Source organism: Mobula birostris, chromosome 21, assembly GCF_030028105.1.
Source record: "Mobula birostris isolate sMobBir1 chromosome 21, sMobBir1.hap1, whole genome shotgun sequence".
NCBI lineage: Eukaryota > Metazoa > Chordata > Chondrichthyes > Myliobatiformes > Myliobatidae > Mobula > Mobula birostris.
Window position 1 is genome coordinate 3,114,764 of NC_092390.1, and position 25,662 is coordinate 3,140,425.

At 42.2% G+C, this 25,662-nt stretch overlaps 1 protein-coding gene across 7 annotated transcripts in view; it reads right to left on the minus strand.

Annotated features, from left to right (window-relative positions):
- add3a (adducin 3 (gamma) a) overlaps nucleotides 1–25,662 on the minus strand; it is a 234,612-nt gene that overhangs the window by 96,799 nt on the left and 112,151 nt on the right. For 6 of the 7 annotated variants that reach the window (XM_072239851.1, XM_072239848.1, XM_072239850.1 and 3 more), the window contains one exon: nucleotides 21,162–21,383. In XM_072239851.1, the coding sequence (XP_072095952.1) occupies nucleotides 21,162–21,356 (195 nt within the window). In that variant the 5' untranslated portion in view covers nucleotides 21,357–21,383. Of the gene's footprint in view, nucleotides 1–21,161; nucleotides 21,384–22,166; nucleotides 22,310–25,662 lie in introns of all 7 variants that reach the window. The other variant, XM_072239849.1, reaches the window with a different exon arrangement.

A 25,662-nucleotide genomic window follows, 5' to 3' on the forward strand; every position in this document is an offset into this window, starting at 1 on the left:
AACTCCCAGTTAAGCACTGTTCCAAATGACTTTTATTTTAGTAACTAATGTTTTCTCGTCATTTTTTGACAACCTCTAATTTTATTGCCAAAGTTATTTTGTGTGGTATAAAGTAGTTATTTCTTCCTGATAGCATATTGCAAAATGAAAAGAATTCCTCTTTGGTTCCGTGGTAGGATGTTATACACAGAATAAAATTCAAAGGCGAGAGGTTAAAGTGGAATTTTTGAACATTTAAACTAAACATGTGACTAAGCTTTCTTTGGACAAAAGCAGATCTTTAAGATTATACAGGGCACAAAACTGAGTCTTATTTTCAACTAACACGTGGTTAGACCACCCGCAATGGCACTCAAACTGTAAACAGGATGTGTGAAGATACAGTTTACCATTAACATTCAGTGATAAAACTGAAATCAAATGTCTCTTCAATAACTACATTGTTCTAAGGCAGCTTTATTAAACAAAGAATTCAATGTTGTGCAATGTTTTGATTTACGATAGTTGAAGTGCTGTATATTCAGATCTTAAGGTGTGGGATGAACAACTATTCACCCATTCAAAATTCCTGTATGGATTTGCCTATAACGTTACTTAAAATACTTTGTTTAAAGAACTGAACGCTTTGATTTGGATAAAACTTAGTGCCTCAATTTAAACTTGAATGTCTGGTTTGGAAAGTACTTCAAAATAACCAGATTCAATCCGAAGAAATGTGGAAATGACAGCAAGTAGCATGGTAACAATTAACATTTGTTTTCTTTTATTTATAACTACAATTGAATTAGAGAACATACTGCTTGTACAAAGCCATGAAGAAACAGGGCCAACTGCAATTCCCAACCATTCACCAGGGGAAATCTTTGGCCACAGCATTTTACTTTAAAAGGAAAAGAGTAAACAGTTGATGTTTCAGGCTGAGACTCTTCAACAGGACTGGGGAAAAAAGATGAGAAACTCTTTCCAGTCCTGATGAAGGCTTCTCGGCCCAAAACATTGTTTACGTTTTTCCACAGATGCTGCCAGGCCTGCCGAGTTCCTCCAGCATTTTGTGTGTTGCTTTGGAATTTCCAGCATCTCTAGATTTTCTCCTGTTTGTAATTTTATTTTGTTTCAGTTCCAAATTATTTGGCTGTGAACTAACCTTCTTCCCAATTACAAGTGAGAGGGTGGAGGGGAGAGAAGGCATGCAACATAAGCAAGATAGAGAGAAAGCAAAGAATTTTGATTTCTACCAGTTTTACATGAAATTAGATCTCATGCTACACTGTTTGCAATTTACTGATCCACATTTATGCTTTTATATTTGTCAAACATTTCAAGAAACTAAGTACTTGGGCTTGAACCCTCGACCTCTGTTGAGAATCTGGCACTAACCAGTCCTCAGCACTGGCATCCTCAGCCCAATGAATCACCTTGGCTTCAAGAGGCTGCAGCTACACTTTGTCAAACATGATGTAGTTGCTGCTGGTCCCCAGCACATTCACAGGAATGGCCAAAGAGTCCAGATTCTATCCCTTCAACACCAGTTGGATATTTTCTAGTTTTGTCTGGCTGCTGATCTCCCCATCCTAGAGTTTGCTCTAAATTTTCTCAAAGACTAGTATACCAGTCCTCCACTTCCCATAGGCAATGTTTGAGTCACATGGATTTAACTCATGTTTTCTTTCTTCCAGAACATACAATCAGTGGGCACTTCATTATGTACCTCCTGTACCTAAAAATGTGGCCTCTGTGGTATCTGTTGCCGCAGAACAACTTCAAGGTTTGAAGTGTTGTGCATTCAGAGAACCTCTTCTGCACACTACTGTTGTAACAGGTGGTTATTTGAGTTACTGTTGCCTTCCTGTCAGCTTGAACCAGTCTCCTCTGACCTCTCTCATTAATGTTTGTTTTCACCTACGTCACTGTCACTCTTAGACTGCTGTAAGCGAAAATCCCAGGAGATCAGCTGTTTCTGAGAGACTCAAATCACACTGTCTGGCACCAATCATTCCACAGTCAAAGCCACTTATTATCACATTTCTTCCCTATTTTGATGTTTGGTCTAAACAACAACTGAACATCTTGGCCATGTCTGCATGCTTTTATGCATTGAGTTGCTGCCAAATGATTGGCTAATTGTATATTTACATTAAGGTGTACAACTGTACCTAATAAATTGGCCACTGTGTATAATCAGCACAACTCAGTTTACCTGTCCTTGGCAAACAGGAGCTAGACAATTTGTTTCAAGTACTAGATGATATAATGAATGATGGATTGGAGGGTGGCTAATGTAACCCCACTTTTTAAAAAAGGAGGGAGAGAGAAACCGTGGAATTATAGACCGGTTAGCCTAACGTTGGTGGTGGGGAAACTGCTGGAGTCAGTTATCAAAGATGTGATAACAGCACATTTGGAAAGCGGTGAAATCATCGGACAAAGTCAGCATGGATTTGTGAAAGGAAAATCATGTCTGACGAATCTCATAGAATTTTTTGAGGATGTAACTAGTAGAGTGGATAGGGGAGAACCAGTGGATGTGGTATATTTGGATTTTCAAAAGGCTTTTGACAAGGTCCCACACAGGAGATTAGTGTGCAAACTTAAAGCACACGGTATTGGGGGTAAGGTATTGATGTGGATAGAGAATTGGTTAGCAGACAGGAAGCAAAGAGTGGGAATAAAAGGGACCTTTTCAGAATGGCAGGCAGTGACTAGTGGGGTACCGCAAGGCTCAGTGCTGGGACCCCAGTTGTTTACAATATATATTAATGACTTGGATGAGGGAATTAAATGCAGCATCTCCAAGTTTGCAGATGACACGAAGCTGGGTGGCAGTGTTAGCTGTGAGGAGGAAGCAAAGAGGATGCAGAGTGACCTGGATAGGTTGGGTAAGTGGGTAAATTCATGGCAGATGCAATTTAATGTGGATAAATGTGAAGTTATCCACCTTGGTGGCAAAAATAGGAAAAACGGATTATTATCTGAATGGTGGCCGATTAGGAAAAGGGGAGGTGCAACGAGACCTGGGTGTCATTATACACCAGTCATTGAAAGTGGGCATGCAGGTACAGCAGGCGGTGAAAAAGGCGAATGGTATGCTGGCATTTATAGCGAGAGGATTCGAGTACAGGAGCAGGGAGGTACTACTGCAGTTGTACAAGGCCTTGGTGAGACCACACCTGGAGTACTGTGTGCAGTTTTGGTCCCCTAATCTGAGGAAAGACATCCTTGCCATAGAGGGAGTACAAAGAAGGTTCACCAGATTGATTCCTGGGATGGCAGGACTTCCATATGAAGAAAGACTAGATGAACTGGGCTTGTACTCGTTGGAATTTAGAAGATTGAGGGGGGGATCTGATTGAAATGTATAAAATCCTAAAGGGATTGGACAGGCTAGATGCAGGAAGATTGTTCCCGATGTTGGGGAAGTCCAGAACGAGGGGTCACAGTTTGAGGATAAAGGGGAAGCCTTTTAGGACCGAGATTAGGAAAAACTTCTTCACACAGAGAGTGGTGAATCTGTGGAATTCTCTGCCACAGGAAACAGTTGAGGCCAGTACATTGGCTATATTTAAGAGGGAGTTAGATATGGCCCTTGTGGCTACGGGGATCAGGGGGTATGGAGGGAAGGTTGGTGCAGGGTTCTGAGTTGGATGATCAGCCATGATCATAATAAATGGCGGTGCAGGCTCGAAGGGCCGAATGGCTTACTCCTGCACCTACTTTCTATGTTTCTATGAACTTCACATAACCGACAGCTCGTTGTAGTTGCTTGAGTTTCAACATTGCCCTAGTGCAAGAATCATAGTTATTATCACAGTGCAACCATACAAAATCTATAAATTAAAAAATAATCTGGAGAGGGGAAAAAACCTTTTCCTAAAAAGAGTGTGCATCTTCATCCACCTGTGCTTCCTCCCTGATGGTAGGAATGAAGAGGGATGTCCAGATGGTAAGGGTCTTTCATGATGGATGTGGCCTTCTTGAAGCACTGCTTCCTGAAGATCCCCATCTCTGGAGACAATCTGTCAACCAACATCTTTTATAAACCTACTGATTTCCACTGTTATCTTGACTACATCTCTCCCCATTCTATTTCCTATAAAAAAAAGCTATTCCCTTTTCTCAGTTTCTTCACCTGCCCCCACATCTGGAAGCTGCTTTCCATTCCAGGACATCAGAGATGACGTCCTCCTTTAAAGAAGAGGGTTTCCATCCCTCAACAATTTATGCTGCCCTCACCCACATCTCCTTAATTTCCTGTACATTCATGGTTAATCCATCTTCCCACCAGCTAGTAACAGAGTACCCCTTGTCCTTACCTATCACCACATCAGCCTCTGCATTCAACACATTATCCTCCACAACTTCTACCAGTCCTGAAGGAGGATCTTGGCTCGAAACGTTGACTGACTATTCATTTCCAAAGATGCTGCCTAACTTGTTGAGTTCCTCCAGCATTTTTGTGCGTTGCTTTGGATTTTCAGCATCTGCAGCCTTCCTCATGTTTATGCTTCTTGAAGATGTCCTCTATTGTGGGGACAGTTGTGACTGATGAAGCTGACAAAGTCTACTACCCTCTGCAACCACTTGCATTCCTGTGTATTGGTGGTTCCAATCAGAATGCTCTTTGCCATACATCTATAAAAATTTGTAAGTGTCGTTCATGACATACCAAATCTCTAACACTCCTAATGCTGTAGAGCCGCTGGTGTCTTCTTTGTGATTCCATCAATGTGCATAGATTCTCTGAGACCAGGAACCAGAAACTGCTCATCCTTCCCACTGTTGACCCCTCAATGAGAACTGAGTTCTCTAGATATCCCCTTTCTTAAGTCCACAATCAATTCCTTGGTCTTACTGATATTGTGTGTATGGTTGTTGTTGCGACACCACCCGATCTACGCGAGTCAAGTAGTAGGGGTCACAGTCTCAAAGGGAGCATAGAAATTAATACTGAAATGACGAGAAATTTCTTCCGTACCCCAGACACTAGACACAGGAATATTAACTTTATTCAGATATTAGAGGATTCAAGTGATACAGGAATAGGGAATGAAGTTGTAAACCAACATTTGGATGTTTCTACACAGGCTGTTAATCTATTTCTGAAGGTGTCTCAACAAAGTGGCATCCATCAGTAAGGACTCTCACATTCTGGGACATGCCTTCTCATTGCTACTATCAGGTTGGAAGCACAGGAGCTTGAAAACATACACTCAACATTTTAAGAAAGCTTACCTTCGGTCATCAGATTTCTGAACAGTACATGAACCCATGGACACTACTTTGCTTTTCCTCTTTCACACTATTTTTATTGCAACTTAATTTGTTATGCCTGTAATGTATTGTTGCCACAAAATAACAAATTTCATGACTTATGCCAATAAATGATAAACTTGATTCTGATCTATATAAAAATACAAGAAAAACTAATAGGAAACTTCAAAAGTATACTACAGTTAAACAATTTTAGACCACAGCTGAAGAACATGACTGTACAAAAGTCTTAGGCACATCCCTGATAGTCAGAGGTTTTTCCCAGGGCTGAAATGGTTAGCACGAGAGGGTATAGTTTTAAGGTTCTTGGAAGTAGGTACAGAGGAGATGTCAGGGGTAAGTTGTTGTTGTTGTTGTTTTTTTTTTTACACAGAGTGATGAGTGCATGGAATGGGCTGCCGGCGGTGGTGGTGGAGGTGGAAATGACAGGGTCTTTTAAGAGACTCCTGGATGGATACATGGAGCTTGGAAGAATAGAGGGCTATGGGTAAAGCCTAGGTAGTTCTAAGGTAGGGACATGTTTGGCACAGTTTTGTGGGCTGAAGGGCCTGTATTGTGCTGTAGGTTTTCTATGTTTCTATACAGTGCCTATAAAAAGTATTCAACCTCCCCCCCCCAAAGAAGTTTTTGTGTTTATTGTTTCACAACATTGCATCAGTGGATTTAATTTGGCTTTTTTGACACTGATCAACAGAAAAATACTAGTGTCAATGTGAAAACATCTCCACCAAGTGACGTAATTTAATTATAAATATAAAACACAAAATAATTGATTGCATAGTTACTCATGCCCTTCAAGTCAGTATTTAGTACATGCACCTTTGGCAGCAATTACAGCTTTGAGTCTGTGTGGATAGGTCTTTGCAAATCTGGACACTGCAGTCTTACCCCATTCTTCTTTCCAAAACTGCTCAAGCTCTGTCAGATTGCATGGGGATCATGAGAGAACAGCCCTTTTCAAGTACAGCCACAAATTCCCAATTGGATTGAGGTCTGGACTCTGACTTGGCCACTCCATGTTTTTAAGCCATTCCTGTTAGCTTTATCTTTATGCTTGGGGTCACTGTCCTGCTGGAAAACAAGTCTTCTCCCAAGTCGTAGTTCTCTTGCAGACCGCATCAGGATTTTCCTGTACTTTGCTGCATTTATTTTATCCTCCATCTTCACAAGCCTTCCAGGGCCTGTAGCAGTGAAGCATCCTCACAGCATGATGCAGCCACCACCATGCTTCACAGTAGGGATGATGTGTTTCTGATGATGCGTGGCGTTTAGGCTGATGGCCAAGCAGCTCAATTTTGGTTTCATTAGACCATAAAACCTTCTTCCAGCTGTCTTCAAAGTCTCCCACATGCCTTCTGGCAAACTCTAGCCAAAATTTCATGTGAGTGTTTTTATTTTAAAACCAACAGTGACTTCCTCTTTGCCACTCTCCTATAAAGCTGGATCTGGTGAAGCACCTGGGCAACAGTTGTATGTGTAATTTCTCCCATCTCAGCCACTGAAGCTTCTAACTCCTCCAGAGTTGCCGCAGGTCTCCCTCACTAGTCCACTTCTCGCATGCTCACTCAGTTTTTGAGGATGGCCAGCTCTAGGTAAATTTACAGCTGAGCCATATTCTTTCCATTTCTTGATGATTGACTTAACTGTACTCCAAGGGATATTCAGCCACTTGCAAATTGTCTTGTATCCATCTCCCGACTTGAGTTTTTTAAATAACCATTTGATAGAGTTGCTTGGAATGTTCTTTTGTCTTCATGGTGTAGTTTTTGCAGGAAACTGACTCACCAACAGTTGAACCTTCTAGATACAGGTGTAATTTTACTACAATCAATTGAAGCACCTTGACTGCACACAGGTCTCCAAAAACAGATCTCCATTTAAAACCAATTGGCTGCACCGGTGATGATTTCGTGTGTCATCTTACGGGGGGGCAGGTGAATACTTATGCAATCAATTTTTGTGTTTTATATTTGTAATTAATTTAGACCACTTTACAGAGATCTGTTTTCACTTTGACACAAAAGAGTATTTTTCTCTTGTCCAGTGTCAAAAAAGCCAGATTAAATCCACTGTGACTCAACATTGTAAAACAATAAATTATGAAAACTTCCAAGGGAAGTGGGTGCAAACACAAGGAAATCTGCAGATGCTGGAAATACAACCAATGCACACAAAATGCTGGTGGAACGCAGCAGGCCAGACAGCATCTATAGGAAGAAGCACAGTCGACGTTTTGGGCCGAGACCCTTTGTCAGGGAAGGGGGGTGAATACTTTTTAAAGGCATTTTATGCAAAGCTAGCACAGTACAGTAACTTTACATATTGTACTGTACCATCGTCACAAAAAAATTCATGACATGGGCGACTGATGATCAACTTGATTCTGATATGACCATAAGATATTGCAGCAGAAGCAGGTCATTTGGCTCACTGAGTCTGCTCCACCATTTTATCATTGCTGATACACTTCTCTCAGCCCCAATCTCCTGCCTTCTTCCCATACCCCTCAATGCCTCAATCAAGAATTTATCAACTTCTGCCTTAAATATACGCAACGACTTGACCTCCAAGGCCACCTGTGGCAATAAATTCCACAGATTCACCACTCTTCAGTTAAAGAAATTGCTCATCCCTGTTCTAAATGAACATCCCTCTGTTCTGAGGCTGTCCCCTCTGGTCTTAAGACTCCCAAACCATAGGTCTCTGTCGAGGCCTTTTAACATTCCTCTCTCATTCTTCTGCATTCCAGTGAGTACAGGCCCAGACCACCAAACGCTCCTCATACAATAAGCATTTCAATCTTAGAATCATTTTTGTGAACCTCCTTTGAATCCTTTTCAGTGGCAACACATCCTTTCTTGGATAAAGGGCCTAAAACTGCTCACGATACCCCAAGTGCGGGCTTAGTGCTTTATAAAACCTCAACATTACGTCCTGGCTTTTATATTCTAGTCCTCTTGAAATGAATACTAACATCACATTTGCCTTCCTCACCACCAACTCAACCTGCAAATCAACCTTTAGGAAATCTTGCACGAGGACTCCCAAATCCTCACATTTTTCAATTTTCCCTCAATTTAGAAAATAGTCTATGCTTTTATTTCTTCCACCAAGGTGCAAGAGCATACACTTCCTGACACTGGTTTCCATCGGCGACTTCTTTGCCCATTGTCCTCATCTGTTTAAGTTCTTCTGTGGCCCCTCTCCTTTCTCAACACTTCCTGCCTCTCCACCCATCTTTGCCTCTCCTGCAAACTCAGCCACAAAGCCAGCAATTCTGTCATCTAAATCAATGACATATAATGTAAAAAGTTGTCCCAACACAGAATGCTGTGAAACACCACTAGTCATCAGTAGCCAAATAGAAATAGCTCCTTTTATGCCCATCTATGCCTCCTGCCAATCAGTTCAAGCTCTGCCTCCCCGCGTGTGTAACCATTCTTGCTCCCTCACCAATTTATTCCATTTTTTTTTCACTTATACTGTTCTCTTGTAAGGCCAATGATGTTGTAGGGATGGAACTGGACTCTCTGACGGTGGTGTCTGAAAAGAGGATGCTGTCTAAGTTGCATGCCATCTTGGTCAATGTCTCCCATCCACTACATAATGTACTGGGTGGGCACAGGAGTACATTCAGCCAGAGACTCATTCCACCGAAATGCAACACAGAGCGTCATAGGAAGTCATTCCTGCCTGTGGCCATCAAACTTTACAACTCCTCGCTTGGAGGGACAGACACCCTGAGCCGATAGGCTGGTCCTGGACTTATTTCATAATTCACTGGCATAATTTACATATTACTATTTAACTATTTATGGTTTCTATTACTATTTATTATTTATGGTGCAACTGTAACGAAAACCAATGTCCCCTGGGATCAATAAAGTATGACTATGACTATGTCTTGGCGGTAAAAGCATCAATAATTTCAAGTATGCAGATGACACTGTGTTAATTGCAAGTACGGAGGAAGAACTACAAAACTTAATTGATATAATTGTTGAAGAAAGTGCAAAAATGGGTCTATCTATCAATTACAAAAAGACAATCTATGGTGATATCCAAAAAGAAGGAGAATCCTATCTGCCGGCTGAGAATAAACGGGGAAGACATAAAACAAGTATAGACCTTTTGCTACTTAGGAAGCTGGGTGACATCAGATGGCAGGTGCAACATGGACATCAAAAGAAGAATAGGGATGGCAAAAGGCACCTTTACAAGAATGAAGAGTATACTGACCAATACTAAACTAGGCATGACAACCTGCCTCAGAGTACTGAAATGTTATGTTTATCCAGTTATGTTATATGGCTCAGAATGTTGGACAATATCTAGTAACATGAGGAAATGAATTGAAGCAGCAGAGATGTGGTTTTTGAGGAGGATGCAAAGAATATCATGGAGGAAACAAATATCTAACAAGGATGTCATGAACAGAGAAAACACAAAAAGAGAAATAATGTATGAGATCATGAAAAGGCAACATAACTTCATTGGACATGTGATTAAGAAAGAGAAGTTAGAATGCACGGTAATTATGGGAAAGATTGAAGGGAAGAAAGCAAGAGGAAGACATAGACAAATGATGATGGAGACAGCAGCCAGAGAACTGGAAATGAATATCAATGAGTTGATCCACTTGACCCGAAACAGGAGTGTGTGGGCCATGGCAGTCAAAGCTCAAACTGGGCACGGCACCTGATGATGATGTATTGTCTGGAAAATGGCCTGCAACTTCTAGAGAGGGTAGAACATCTAAGACGTCCAGGAAAAGCATTAGCATGAATGTGAAATTGCAAATAATAGAGCATTTGGAAACTGGTGAGTGTCAGGTTGATGTTGGCACCTCTTTAAAACTGGTTACATCAATGATCAGAACAATTATAAAAAATGCAGACAAGAAGAAAAAACTTCTACAACGAAGGTGACTTGCTCAAGAAGCCATTTGCTTTAAAAAAAAAATGGGTGGATGTCTAAACGGAATGAAACATACCTCTAAGCCTCTAATAATATGGAAGAGGCAAGAAGCATTCAAGAAGATGATACGATGGTAACATTCATAGTCAGAAGTTGGTTTGACTGATTTAAACAGCGCAGTGACTTCCATAGCATACGTCTCTTTTGTGAAGCTGTTAGTGCAAACAGCAAGGAAGCCCAGGATTTTCCTGCAACACTGAAGGCCATAATCGAAAAGGACAGTTATCCACCCAAGCTTGTCTTCAATATGGATGAAACAGGCCTATTTTGGAAAAGAATGCCTTCTCGTACTTCCATCTCCAAGAGAAACACACATCTGAGTTCAAGGCTGCAAAGGGCCAGTTAATTCTCTTTCTCGGAGGCAATGCTAAAGGTACCTTTAAGTTAAGGGCTACGAAGGCAATCACACTGAAACACTACAAACAATGAAAGGCATTTTTAAGTCAAATCTGCCTGTGATTTGGAAATCAAACAATAAAGCCTGTGAAGATTGATGTTTTCCAAAATTGGCTTGTTTTCACATTTTTGTCTAGCAGTGAAGCGGTATTGTGAGGAGCATGACCTTGAACCTAAACTATTGTTGGTGCTTGATAATGCTCCAGACCACCCTGATAACCTTGACATGCTTTGGACCTGCATTCCTATAGATGTGGTTTACCTTCCATCCAGCACCACTTCATTACTCCAACCAATGGATCAAGTAGTATCGAATTTTAAAGCCTACTGCCTTTATTGCACATTCAAGCAACTTGTAGAGGAAATGAAAGGTCAAGACAAACCATTCGGCGATTTTGGAAAACCTACAATGTCATGAAAGCTGTAGACAATATCAGACCGGCATGACAGGAGTGTGGAAGAAGCTATGGCCAGAAGCCCGCAAGGACATCCTAGGATGTCAGGCGGAACCAGTCATCCAAACATTATTGAACTGGCTAATGAAGCAGGATTAGAGAACATTAATGATGATGATGTTGAAGAGTTATTGCATTCTCATGGTGAGAGCCTTAATAACGAATAGCTTCGAGAATTGGCACAGCAACGCATCCTGGGTGAATCTGAGGACACAGATGGAGAAGAGGAAACACCAGCAAGAAATCTCACCACAAAATTCCTCAGCACTAGCATCACCACGATCACGCAAATCATGGACCAGTTCATCGATATTGACCGTGAATGGGAGTGAAGCAACAAGCCAACGAGAGGTGTTGTAGACATGATTTCCTGCTACTGAGAACTGCTTCATGAGAAGAAACTTAAAAGGCAGTCAAATCTCGACGCCTACTTGAAGAAGCAGCCAAAGTGAGAGGAAGACCCACAGCCTGGCCCTTCCTCTAAGATGTAACCACCATCTGCTCCCCTCTGCTGTTGCTGCTCCACTGATGTACAGGTTACACCTATTTGCACGTTTGTTACTCCATGAATTATTGTGTACACATAAAATAATAAATCATACACCTCAGGTTTGATTTCATTTTAAATCAAGCACAACGTCCATCCACAGAATGTTATAATGATCCCACACTGATTTACATAGTGCTCACTTCCAAGGAATGTATCCTTGGTATTAAGCGGGTTCTGAGTATACCCCAAAACCACATTCTTAACAGTAGATTCCATTATCTTCTGAACCACTGAGGGCAGACTAACTGCCTCCCTCCCTTCTTGAAGCGTGGAGTAAAACTTGCAATTGTCCAGTCCTCCAGAACCATGCCATAATCTATTGAGTCTTGAAAAATTACTACTAATATCTCCACATTTTCTTTAGTCACCTCCTGCAGCAGCCTGGGGTGTAGACCATCTGGTCCAGGTGACTTATCTACCTTTGGACCTTTCAATTTCTCAAGCACCTTCTTCCTAGTAATGGCAACTTCACGTGCCTCTGCCCGTCGGCACTCGAACTTCTGACATATTGCTAGTGTCCTCTGCAGTGAAGACTGATGCAAAATACTTATTCAGTTTGTCTGTCATTTCTTTGCTCCCCATTACTACCTCTCCAGTATCATTATCCAGTGGTCTAACATTTACTCTCACCTCTTTTGCTCTTAAAAAGTTTCTTCAGATATTTAAAATCCTCTTTAATACTAGATTAACTTTGTATCCCATCTTTTCCTTCTTTATGACTTTGTTAGTTGCCTTCTGCTTTTTAAAACCTCCCCAATCCTCTAACTTTCCCTCGAATTTTTGCTCTATTATATGCCTTCTTAGAACCATAGAAACTACAGCACAGAAACAGGCCCTTTGGCCCTTCTTGGCTGTGCCGAACCATTTTCTGCCTAGTCCCACTGACCTGCACACGGACCATATCCCTCCATACACCTCCCATCCATGTATCTGTCCAATTTATTCTTAAATGTTAAAAAAGAACCCACATTTACCACCTCGTCTGGCAGCTCATTCCATACTCCCACCACTCTCTGTGTGAAGAAGCCCCCCCTAATGTTCCCTTTAAACTTTTCCCCCCCTCACCCTTAACCCATGTCCTCTGGTTTTTTTCTCCCCTTGCCTCAGTGGAAAAAGCCTGCTTGCATTCACTCTATCTATACCCATCATAATTTTATATACTTCTATCAAATCTCCCCTCATTCTTCTACGCTCCAGGGAATAAAGTCCTAACCTATTCAACCTTTCTCTGTAACTGAGTTTCTCAAGTCCTGGCAACATTCTTGTAAACCTTCGCTGCACTCTTTCAACCTTATTTATATCCTTCCTGTAATTTGGTGACCAAAACTGAACACAATACTCCAGATTCGGCCTCACCAATGCCTTATACAACCTCATCATAACATTCCAGCTCTTATACTCAATACTTTGATTAATAAAGGCCAATGTACCAAAAGCTCTCTTTACGACCCTATCTACTTGTGATGCCACTTTTAGGGAATTTTGTATCTGTATTCCCAGATCCCTCTGTTCCACTGCACTCCTCAGTGCCTTACCATTAACCCTGTATGTTCTACGTTGGTTTGTCCTTCCAACGTGCAATACCTCACACTGTCAGTATTAAACTCCATTTGCCATTTTTCAGCCCATTTTTCCAGCTGGTCCAAGTCCCTCTGCAGGCTCTGAAAACCTTCCTCACTGTCTACTACACCTCCAATCTTTGTATCATCAGCAAACTTGCTGATCCAATTTACCACATTATCATCCAGATCATTGATATAGATGACAAATAACAATCGACCCAGCACTCATCCCTGTGGCACACCACTAGTCACAGGCCTCCACTCAGAGAAGCAATTCTCTACCACCACTCTCTGGCTTCTTCCATCGAGCCAATGTCCAATCCAATTTACCACCTCTCCATGTATACCTAGCGACTGAATTTTCCTAACTAACCTCCCATGCGGGACCTTGTCAAAGGCCTTACTGAAGTCCATGTAGACAGTATCCACTGGCTTCCCTTCATCCACTTTCCTGGTAACCTCCTCGAAAAACTCCAACAGATTGGTCAAACATGACCTACCACGCACAAAGCCATGTTGACTCTCCCTAATAAGCCCCTGTCTATCCAATGCTTGTAGATTCTGTCTCTTAGTACTCCCTCCAATAACTTACCTACTACTGACGTTAAACTCACCGGCCTATAATTTCCCGGATTACTTTTCGATCCTTTTTTAAACAACGGAACAACATGAGCCACTCTCCAATCCTCCGACACTTCACCCGTAGACAGCGACATTTTAAATATTTCTGCCAGGGCCCCCGCAATTTCAACGCTAGTCTCCTTCAAGGTCCGAGGGAACACCCTGTAAGGTCCCGGGGATTTATCCACTTTAATTTTCCTCAAGACAGCAAGCACCTCCTCCTTTTCAATCTGTACAGTTTCCATGGTCTCACTACTTGATTCCCTCAATTCCATAGATTTCATGCCAGCTTCCTTAGTAAATACAGACACAAAAAACCTATTTAAGATCTCCCCCATTTCTTTCGGTTCCGCACAAAGCCGACCACTCTGATCTTCAAGAGGACCAATTTTATCCCTTACAATCCTTTTGCTCTTAATATACTTGTAAAAGCTCTTTGTATTATCCTTCACTTTGACTGCCAAGGCAACCTCATGTCTTCTTTTTGCCCTCCTGATTTTTTTCTTAAGTATTTTCTTGCACTTCTTACACTCCTCAAGCACTTGATTTACCCCCTGTTTCCTATACATTTCATACAACTCCCTCTTCTTCTTTATCAGAGTTGCAATATCCCTTGAGAACCAAGGTTCCTTATTCCTATTTAATTTGCCTTTAATCCTGACAGGAACATACAAACTCTGCACTCAAAATTTCCCCTTTGAAGGCTTCCCACCTACCAATCACATCTTTGCCAGAGAACAACCTGTCCCAATCCACGCTTTTTAGATCCTTTCTCATTTCTTCAAATTTGGCCTTCTTCCAGTTCAGAACCTCAACCCTAGGACCAGATCTATCCTTGTCCATGATCAAATTGAAACTAATGGCGTTATGATCACTGGAACCAAAGTGCTCCCCTACACAGACTTCCGTCACTTGCCCTAATTCGTTTCCTAACAGGAGATCCAATATTGCATCCCCTCTAGTTGGTCCCTCTATATACTGATTTAGAAAACTTTCCTGAACACATTTTACAAACTCTAAACCATCTAGACCCCTAACAGTATGGGAGTCCCAATCAATGTATGGAAAATTAAAATCCCCTACCACCACAACTTTATGTTTCCTGCAGTTGCCTGCTATCTCTCTGCAGATTTGCTCTTCCAAGTCTCGTTGACTATTGGGTGGTCTGTAATACAATGCCACTAATGTGGCCATACCTTTCCTGTTTCTCAGCTCCACCCATAAGGACTCAGTAGACAAGCCCTCTAATCTGTCCTGCCTGAGCACTGCTGTAATATTTTCCCTAACAAGCAATGCCACTCCCCCACCTTTCATTCCTCTGCCTCGATCACATCTGAAACATCGGAACCCTGGAATATTAAGCTGCCAGTCCTGCCCCTCCTGTAGCCAAGTTTTACTAATTGCTACAACATCATAATTCTTTTCAGCTTTTATGTTGGCTTTGACTTCTCTTACGCCATGGTTGCATCATTCTGTCTAGAATATTACTTCTTCAGGGTACATCTCTCCTGGGCCTTCTGAATTGCTCCCAGAAACTCTAACTGTTGCTGCTCTACCGTCACCCCGCTGGTGTCCTGTTCCAATCAACTTTGGCTAGCCACTCTCTCATGCCTTTAATTTCCTTTACTCCACTGTAATACTGATACATCTGACTTTAGCTTCTCCTCCTCAAATTGTGGGGCGAATTCTATCATATTACGATCACTGGCCCCTAAGGATTGTTCTACCTGAAGCTCTAATCAACTCTAGTTCTTTACACAACAGCCAATACGGAAATAGTGAATCTCCTAATTGGCTCAACCCCAAGTTGCTCTAAAAAGTCATCTCATGGGCATTCTACAAACTCCCCCTCTTAGGATGTAGCACCAACCTGATTTTCCCAATCTACCTGCACACTGAAATCCCCCGTGACTACTGCAACATAACCCTTTTGACATGCTTTTTCTACCTCCCATTATAATTTGTAGATCACATCTTTGCTACTGTTCAGATGTCTGTATATTACTCACCTCAGGGTAAGTTTACTCTTGCAGTTTTTTAGCTCTACATCAAATGATTCTACAGCTTCCGATCCTACGTCACCATTTTTATTCATTTAATTTATTTTTACCAATACAGGCAGCACTCTCCCTTTGCCTACCTGCCAGTCCTTTCAATACAATGTGCATCCTTCGATGTTAAGCTCCCAGCTATAATTGTCTTAGTCATAATTCAGTGATGCCCATGACATCATATATGTGAATTCTGTAACTGTGCTACAAATTCATCGACCTCATTCCATATCCTTCATGCAGTCATATGCAACACCATCAGTCCTGCATTCATCGTGCTTTATGATTTTGTCCCCATTTTACAATGCAACTCACCCTGTTAGACTGCAATTTTGCCCTATCATCAGGCTCTCCTTATTAGGTGTCTCACTACACACTGCAAATGTGCAATATATAATTAAAAAAAAAGGACAACTAATTCTCCTTTTATTAATTCATAAAGGAAAAAAAAACTATAAATTTAAAATGAAAGGAAAAAACCCCTACTACATAAAAAAAAAGAAAAAAGGGACTGGGCAGTCCATTCTGAGGATACAACCAAGAGAAAAGACTTTCTGATCAAATCTAAAACTTCGAAAAAAAATTAGAAGAGTAATAAATCAAATCAAATGAAAATATAGACTAAAAGGTCGCCATATTAGCTCAAATTTAAAGGATGTATCAAATGTCCGACTTCTTATTTTCTCTAAACTTAAACAGGACATAATGGAGGAAAGCCAAAGAAAAACAGAAAGTGGATTAGGATCCTTCCACTTCAATAAAATGGCTCTCCTAGCCAATAAAGTCGAAAAGGCTATCATACGTTGAGTGGAAACAGGAATGTTTCCTGCTTCTGATGAGATAATCCCAAATATTGCTGTAAGTAAATTAGGTTGTAGATCCGGATCCAAGACTTTTGATAGCATTTTAAAAACATCTCTCCAAAAGTTATCTAGCTTTATACAACACCAATACATATGAGTTAAAGTGGCCACCTCAATATTACATCTGTCACAAATAGGATTGATATTGGACTACTCCCAGATTTTACTACTTATATAGATACAAGGAGCAAATCACAGCCAAAGCAAGAAGAATCATCTTGCATGCCACAGGGAAAACATGTAACTGGAGGTCAGGATTGAACTGGGATGCTGGGACAGTAAATCCATTGGTTACATCACAGTGCTGCCCTTCAAAAGCAGAAGGTTGCAAGCTCAGCCAGCTTCACAGGCTCTAACCTTCCTAGCTGCCTCAAAAAGAAAACCTCCATCATTAAAGACCCCCCCCCCCCCAATATTATCCCTTCTTATTATTACCAGAGAGGTGGTACAGGAGGTCTAACCAATTTTGAGAAGGCCACATCGGGAACACCGGATACAATAGACAGCTCTAGCAGATTCACAGGTGAAGGGTTCCCTCACCTGTACAGACTGTCTGGGTCCCTGAATGGAGGCGAAGATGGAGGTGCATGGCCAAATGACGTACTTAGGTTGCTTGCAGAGTAAGTGCCTGGAGGGTGATTAGTGGGAGGGTCAAATGGACAAGGAAATCACAAAGGGAGCAATCCCTGTTGAAACCAGGAGGTGGGGGCGGGGAGAGGTAATGATATGTTTAGTTTCAGGAACCCTTTGGAGCTGGCAGAAGTTGCAGAGGATAATGCACCTTTTCTTATTTACCCCTCGAACAGTATTCCACTAAGGAGCACCAGGCCATTGTCTCCCACACCATCACTGACTTTATTAGCTCTGGGGCTCTCCCATCCACTGCCATCAACCTCAAAGTACCCTCACCCTGCACCTCCCATTTCTACAGCCTACTCAAGATCCACAAACCCGCTAGTCCAGGTAGACCCATCGTTTTAGCTTGTTCCTGCCCCACTGAACTCATATCTGCATACCTCAACTCTGTCTTACCAACCACCGCCCCCACCAAGTTCAGTCCCTTTCTAAGTACATCCATGGCACCTCACATGCTCCTGATCTTTTCAAGGATTTCAAGTTCCCTGGCCCCCATATCTGATTTTTACTATGGATGTCCAGTCTCTATACACCTCGATCCACTATCGGGAAGGCCTCAAAGCTCTTCATTTCTTTCTGGACACCAAACCCAACCAGTTCCCCTCTACCACCACTCTCCACTATCTGGTGGGACTTATCCTCACTCAGTTATTTCTCCTTTGGTTCCTCCTACTTCCTTCAAACAAAAGGGGTAGCCATGGGCGCTCACATGGGTCCCAGCTATGCCTGCCTTTTTGTCGACTATGTGGTACAGTCTATCCTCCAAATCTACACTGGTGACCGTCCTCACTTTTCCTACACTACATCAACGACTGCATCGGTACTGCTTCCTGCACCTCCTGCACCCATGCTGAGCTTGTTGACTTCATCAACTTTGCCTCCAACTTCCACCCGGTCCTCAAATTTACCTGGTCCATTTCTGACACCTTCCTCCCCTTTTCTTCATCTCACTGTCTCTATCTCTGGAGACAGCTTATCCTTTGATATCTATTATAAACCCATGGACTCTCACAGCTACCTGGACTACATCTCTTCCCAACCTGTTACTTGTTAAAAACGGCATCCCCTTCTCTCAATTCCTCCGTCTCCTCCACATCTGCTCCCAGGATGAGGTTTTTCATTCTAGAATGAAGGAGATGTCCTCCTTTTCAAAGAAAGGGGCTTCTCTTCCTCCACCATACATGCTGCCCTCAACTGCATCTCTTCCATTTCATGCACATCTGCTCTTACCCCATCCTCCCGCCATCCTACCAAGGATAGGGTTCCTCTTGTCCTCACTTACCACCCCACCAGCCTCCGCATCCAGCACTTAATTCTCCATAACTTCTGCCATCTCCAATGGGATCCCACCACCAAGCACATCTTTCCCTCTCCATACCCCCCCCCCAATTTCTGATTTCCACAGGGATCCTCCCTATGCGACTCCCTTGTCCATTTGTCTCTCCCCAGTGACCTCCCTCCCTCCTGCCATTTATCCTTGCAAGCAGAACAAGTGCTACACCACCTCCCTCAGTACCATTCAGGGCCCCAAACAATTCTTCCAGGTGAGGCGACACTGAGTCTGTTGGGATCACATACTGTGTCTGGTGCTCCTGGTGTGTCCTCCTGTATGTCGGAGAGAGCCTACATAGATTAGGAGACCGTTTCGCCGAGCACCTATGCTCTGTCCGTCAGAAAAAGTGGGATCTCCCAGTGGCCACCCATTTTAATTCCACTTCTCACTCCCATTTCCATATGTCCATCCAGGGCCTCTTCTATTTTGCGATAAGGCCACATTCAGGTTGAAGGAACAACATCTTGTATTCCTTCTGGGTAGCCTCCAACCTGAAGCATGAACATCCATTTCTCGAGCTTCCAGTAATGCCCCAACCCCTTCGCCATTTCCCATCCTCTTTTCCCTCTCTCACCTCATCTCCTTGCCTGTCCATCACCTCCCTCTGGTGTTCCTCCCCCTTTTCTTTCTTCCATGGCCTTCTGTTCTCTCCCATCAGACTCCCCCTTCTCCATCCCTGTATCTCTTTATCAAATCAACTTCCCCCACTCTTTACTTCATCTCTTCCCCTCTAGGTTTCACCTATCACCCTGGGTTTCTCTCTCCCCTCCCCAAGCTTTTAAAATCTACTCATCTTTTTTTCCTCCATTCCTGCTGAAGGGTCTCAGCCCATAAATGTCGACTGTACATTTTTCCATAGATGCTGTCTGGCCTGCCGAGTTCCTCCAGCATTTTGTGTGTGTGTGTTGCTTGGATTTCCAGCATCTGCAGATTTTCTCTTGTTTGTGGAGGATAACGTGTTGAATGCAGAGGCCAATGGGGTGGTAGGAATTTAAGAATTTACTGATAATGTCTGTGACTCAGGGTTATAGCCCTTTACTTTACAAAGCTTTAATTTGCTATAGTGAACATGGCACCAGACTCCACAAAGAACTTCATTATCAGAATATTTCAATGTCATTCACCCTTTCCAATGAACCTTAATTCCAAGATTGCATCCCTTGTACGTTGAGGAATTAGTGCATCTGGATATTGAAAAAGTAGCTTCCATAGTGTACATATCATATTGAAGAGCAGTGAGGATACATGCAGCCAAAAGAAATACATTAATGAGATGCATAACAGATATGGTAATAAGGAGATTAACATTAAATACTCAGGCTGGTGACAGCAGGAAGCGGCCTTTCACAGGCTCCAGCGCTGTGATTACTAGTCACCCACCATCTGCGCAGCAATTTGCTAATTTAGATTATTAAAATTGCTGGACTACGTAAACTGGAGTACATATATAAAACAAAACTTAAGACTAACAATCTAACCGAAGATTTTATATATTTAAATACATCCAAGTTCCTTAGAAATATAAATCTAAATGATGTAGGAAAGCAAAGGAGCTGAGATATAGTTTCCCAAATTACTCCATATTAGAAGCAAATTCTGAACAAACATTAAGCACAGGTGGCCCTAGCTATCCTGGGGGTAGGATGGGGATTCTTGTGTCACTTGTAAAAACATTTATAATCACAATTTTCCAAAATGTCATGCATGTCATATCATTCGTGCCTGCATCATGAAACAGAGGTTGAAAATTCATGCAAATTCTGAAAGAATTAACTTTATTTTCTGAATATCTAATGTGGGGGCTGCCAGTAACTGGAGCTCTTTACTGGAGGGCAACATTCAAGTGCACTGGTAATAATAATCTACTGAACGCAGGTTATACCCCAATTAGCTTACCCTGTTCAGCTCAGTGTACACAAAGGAAAATCAAAACAAAGGTTTGACACTAAAATATTTCCAGGCAAAACAGAAGGACTGAGGGTTTATCATCAGAAAAGAGTGAATGTGTTGAAGGCTGAGAAATTATCTGATAAAGACCCTTGTATATTAAATAAGAGAAACATCATCAACTGAAGGTTCAAAAGAATGCACTATAAAGGTTGTTACCAATCAAGATTTCAGGTGAAATTATTCAGATGGGATAGAATACAGAATCTGCTTCCTTGCAGCTGGATGAGACGAGTCAGTTGAATACTACAGGAAAGTTTGATACTGACAGGACTGAGCTTCATTATGGAACAAACCCAGCACAGTTGTTTATTTTCACATTTTTATTTTCTGCACTATAAATTTTATGTAAAACAAAATGCCAGTTGCAAAATCAATACATCAATATGAAAGATTGCTTTTACTTTATGGAAGCATTTTCAGAAATAATTTGTTCTATAAGATCTTAAGTACACAAAATCAATTCAAAGTAGGCCATAGCACTCCCTTGAATGATACTCACAGGACTTTGCAGTATTTGAGAAACACGTTTTCTCTGTTCCATCAGGTTAAAGTCCTGTCTCAAATCTGGGGATATGTTTCTTTCTTGAATACATTCAGGATCACTTTCATTGTTGCGATCAAAGTAACCCCCCTTGTGGTTCACACTGGGTGCAGGAGGGGACGTAACCACTTCCTGGATGGAATCACCACTCATGATTACTATTGTCTATTGTCTGCAAACCTGCAAAAATAAAAAGTGGATTGATAAATATTAATGAACTACAATCATATGATCAAAAGCAGTCTATAGTATGTTAAAATAAGCACCTACCCAAGACCATGCAACTATCAGTTTGCTAAGAAATAGTGAATCTTCATGCTTTCCAGAGAAAGGAACGAATCCCACTAGAAAAGGACTTTAATCCAAAACAAACTTACCCTTAACATGACATGCTAAAGAATTGCAAATGGCACTACCTTAAACTGAAATGCACGATGAATATACTCAAGAACTAGAAATACATTATGTTAGCAAAATAAGTCGTCGAACAAAAGGATACAGTAGCTTCATTCAAACAATCCCTGTACAAGTTGTGGTTCCACAAAACAATAATGATATTCCTACTTCCTGGGTGCCTTCAAAAGGGCAAACTCGTAGCAGAGCAGATCGATGGATATGATTAAATATTCCCATTTCAGCCTGCTACAATTGAGAATCCAATTTCTGTACAGTTAATAATGTTCTAAGGCAATTGAATAAAACCAATGAAAATAACGCTGCTTGTAAGATCCTCACTACTAGGAAGGCACCTTATCAGAAACGTGGCTGTCGCTCGGGACTGCAAGTGCATTTTTTAAAAAAAGAGGTTTTCGACAACCATCTTGCCAGCAATCGTACAATCTGTAGTAAATAAAATCGACGAGCTCAGAGCTAGGGTGCTGTATCAAAGGGATGTTAGAACAGTGTGCGAATTCTGCTTCCCTACCAGACGCAGCGATTCAGATTGATGAGTTCACTATATACCGTCAAGGTAGGGCTGTCGAGTCTCTCAGAAGCAGAGATGGTGGTGTATCATCAACTCCTCTTGGTGCACCACAGTATCAGTGATTTCCCAATTCGGCTCACCAGACCTGGAATATTTAGCAATTCGGTGCTGTCCATTTTACCTGCCAGGGAGAGTTCTAGTCATAGTCATACTTTATTGATCCCGGGGGAAATTGGTTTTCGTTACAGTTGCACCATAAATAATTAAATAGTAATAAAACCATAAATAGTTAAATAGTAATATGTAAATTATGCCAGGAAGTAAGTCCAGGACCAGCCTATTGGCTCAGGGTGTCTGACCTTCCAAGGGAGGAGTTGTAAAGTTTGATGGCCACAGGCAGGAATGACTTCCTATGATGCTCAGTGCTGCAACTCGGTGGAATGAGTCTCTGGCTAAATGTACACCTGTGCCCAACCAGTACATTATGTAGTGGATGGGAGACATTGTCCAAGATGGCATGCAGCTTGGACAGCATCCTCTTTTCAGACACCACCGTCAGAGAGTCCAGTTCCATCCCCACAACATCACTGGCCTTACGAATGAGTTTGTTGATTCTGTTGGTGTCTGCTACCCTCAGCCTGCTGCCCCAGCACACAACAGCAAACATGATAGCACTGGCCACCACAGACTCATAGAACATCCTCAGCATCGTCCGGCAGATGTTAAAGGACCTCAGTCTCCTCAGGAAGTAGAGACGGCTACGATCATTGTGGTAGCAGTGTACACTCCACCTCAGGCCAACGTCAAACAGGCTCTGGAGATCTGAGTAATGTAATCAACATGCATGAAAAAGCACACCCTGATGCCTTCACCATCATTTTGGGGGATTTTAAACATGCCAGCTTGAAAAAGTCACTGATCAATTACCATCAGCAAATCACTTGTAGTACCAGAGAAAACAACACACTGGACCACTGTTACACCACCATCAAGAGCGCCCACCAAGCTTTTCCATACCCACACTTCATTAAGTCTGATCAGCTGGCTGTACTTCTACTCCCAGAGTACAGGCAGAGACTGAAGACTGCAGCACAGGTAGTGAGGACCAAGAAGGTATGGACAAGGGAAGCACAAGAGCACTTAGAGGACTGCTCTGAATCTGTGGACTGGACTGCATTCAGGTATTAATCTTCGAATCAAACCTGCATGCCTATGAAAACTTGCTATACATTCCTAAATGAAAAGCCATGGATGAACCAGGAGGTTCATCATCTGCTGAGGGCTAGATCTGTGGCATTCATGTCTGGCCACCTGGGTCTGTACAAACCAGGTATGACTTGCGGAGGGCTATTTCAAAAGTGAAGAAACAATTCTGAATGAGGTTGGAGAAGATATTGGTGTAGGTCAACTCTGGCAAAGTTTGCAGGACATTACTTCTTACAAAGTGAAACCCAATCACATGAATGGCATCAATGCTGCACTACCAGATGAGCTCAACGTACTTTAAGCCTGGTTTGAAAGGGAAAATATAACTACATGTTATATATTTATATACAAATATAAAAAATAACATGGCTTTGTGCATGGTAGGTCATGTTTAACAAATCTATTAGAGTTTTTCGATGAGGTTACCAGCAAAGTGGATGAAGGGAAGGCAGTGGATGTTGCCTACATGGACTTCAGTAAGGCCTTTGACAAGGACCCACATGAGAGGTTAGTTAGGAAGATTCAGTCGCTAGGTATACATGGAGAGGTAGTAAATTGGATTAGACATTGGCTCAATGGAAGAAGCCAGAGAGTGGTGGTGGAGAATTGCTTCTCTGAGTGGAGGCCTGTGACTAGAGATGTGCCACAGGGATGAGTGCTGGGTCCATTGTTATTTGTCATCTATATCAATGATCTGGATGATAATGTGGTAAATTGGATCAGCAAATTTGCTGATGATACAAAGATTGGAGGTGTAGTGGACAGTGAGGAAGGTTTTCAAAGCTTGCAGAGGGATTTGGACCAGCTGGAAAAATGGGCTGAAAAATGGCAGATGGAGTTTAATACAGACAAGTGTGAGGTATTGCGCTTTGGAAGGTCAAACCAAGGTAGAACATATGAGGTAAAGGGTAGGGCACTGAGGAGTGCAGTAGAACAGACGGATCTGGGAATACAGATACAAAATTCCCTAAAAGTGGCATCACAGGTAGATAGGGTTGTAAAGAGAGCTTTTGGTACATTGGCCTTTATAAATCAAAGTGTTGAGTATAAGAGTTGGAATGTTATGGTGAGGTTGTATAAGGCATTGGTGAGGCCAAATTTGGAGTATTGTGTGCAGTTTTGGTCACCAAATTACAGGAAGGATATTAATAAGGTTGAAAGAGTGCACAGAAGGTTTACAATGATGTTGCCGAGACTTGAGAAACTGAGTTACAGAGAAAGGTTGAATAGGTCAAGACTTTATTCCCTGGAGCATAGAAGAATGAGGGGAGATTTGATAGAGGTATATAAAATTATGATGGGTATAGATAGAGTGAATGCAAGCAGGCTTTTTCCACTGAGGCTAGGGGAGAAAAAAAAGAGGAGCAACACGCATCAAAGTTGCTGGTGAACTCAGCAGGCCAGGCAGCATCTCTAAGAAGAGGTACAGTCGACGTTTCAGGCCGAGACCCTTCGTCAGGACTAACTGAAGGAAGAGTTAGAGATCTTACTAACTCTCCCTTCAGTTAGTCCTGACGAAGGGTCTCGGCCTGAAACGTCGACTGTACCTCTTCCTAGAGATGCTGCCTGGTCTGCTGTGTTCACCAGCAACTTTGATGTGTGTTGCTTGAATTTCCAGCATCTGCAGAATTCCTGTTGTCTGCGTTTTAAAAAAAAAGAGGACATGGGTTACGGGTGAAGGGGGAAAAGTTTAAAGGGAACATTGGGGGGGCTTCTTCACACAGAGAGTGGTGGGAGTGTGGAATGAGCTGCCAAGTGAAGTGGTAAATGCGGGCTCACTTTTAACATTTAAGAAAAACTTGGACAGGTACATGGATGAAAAGTGTATGGAGGGATATGTTCCAGGTGCAGGTCAGTGGGACTAGGCAGAAAAATGGTTCGGCAGAGCCAAGAAGGGCCAAAGGGCCTGCTTCTGTGCTGTAATGTTCTATGGTTCTACAGCTGTGAAGATCCCTGCTGCACTTGGTGATCGTGTGATCTCCGTCTCAGAGGCCGAAGTCAGGCTGTCTTTCAGGAGGGTGAACCCTCAATAGCTGTAGGCCCTGATGGAGTACCTGGTAAGGCTCTGAAAACTTGTGCTACCAACTGGTAGGTGTATTCAAGGACATTTTCAACTTCTCATTGCTACAGAAGTTCCCACCTGCTTCAAAAGGGTAACTATCATACCAGTGCCCAAGAAGAACTGGGTGAGCTGCCTTTGATGGCCATCGCACTCACCCTTTGGTGATGAAATCCTGTGAGAGGTTGGTCAAGGCCAGAATCAACTCCTGTCTCAGCAAGAACCTGGACCCACTGCAATTTGTCTCTTGCCACAGAAGGTCTACAGCA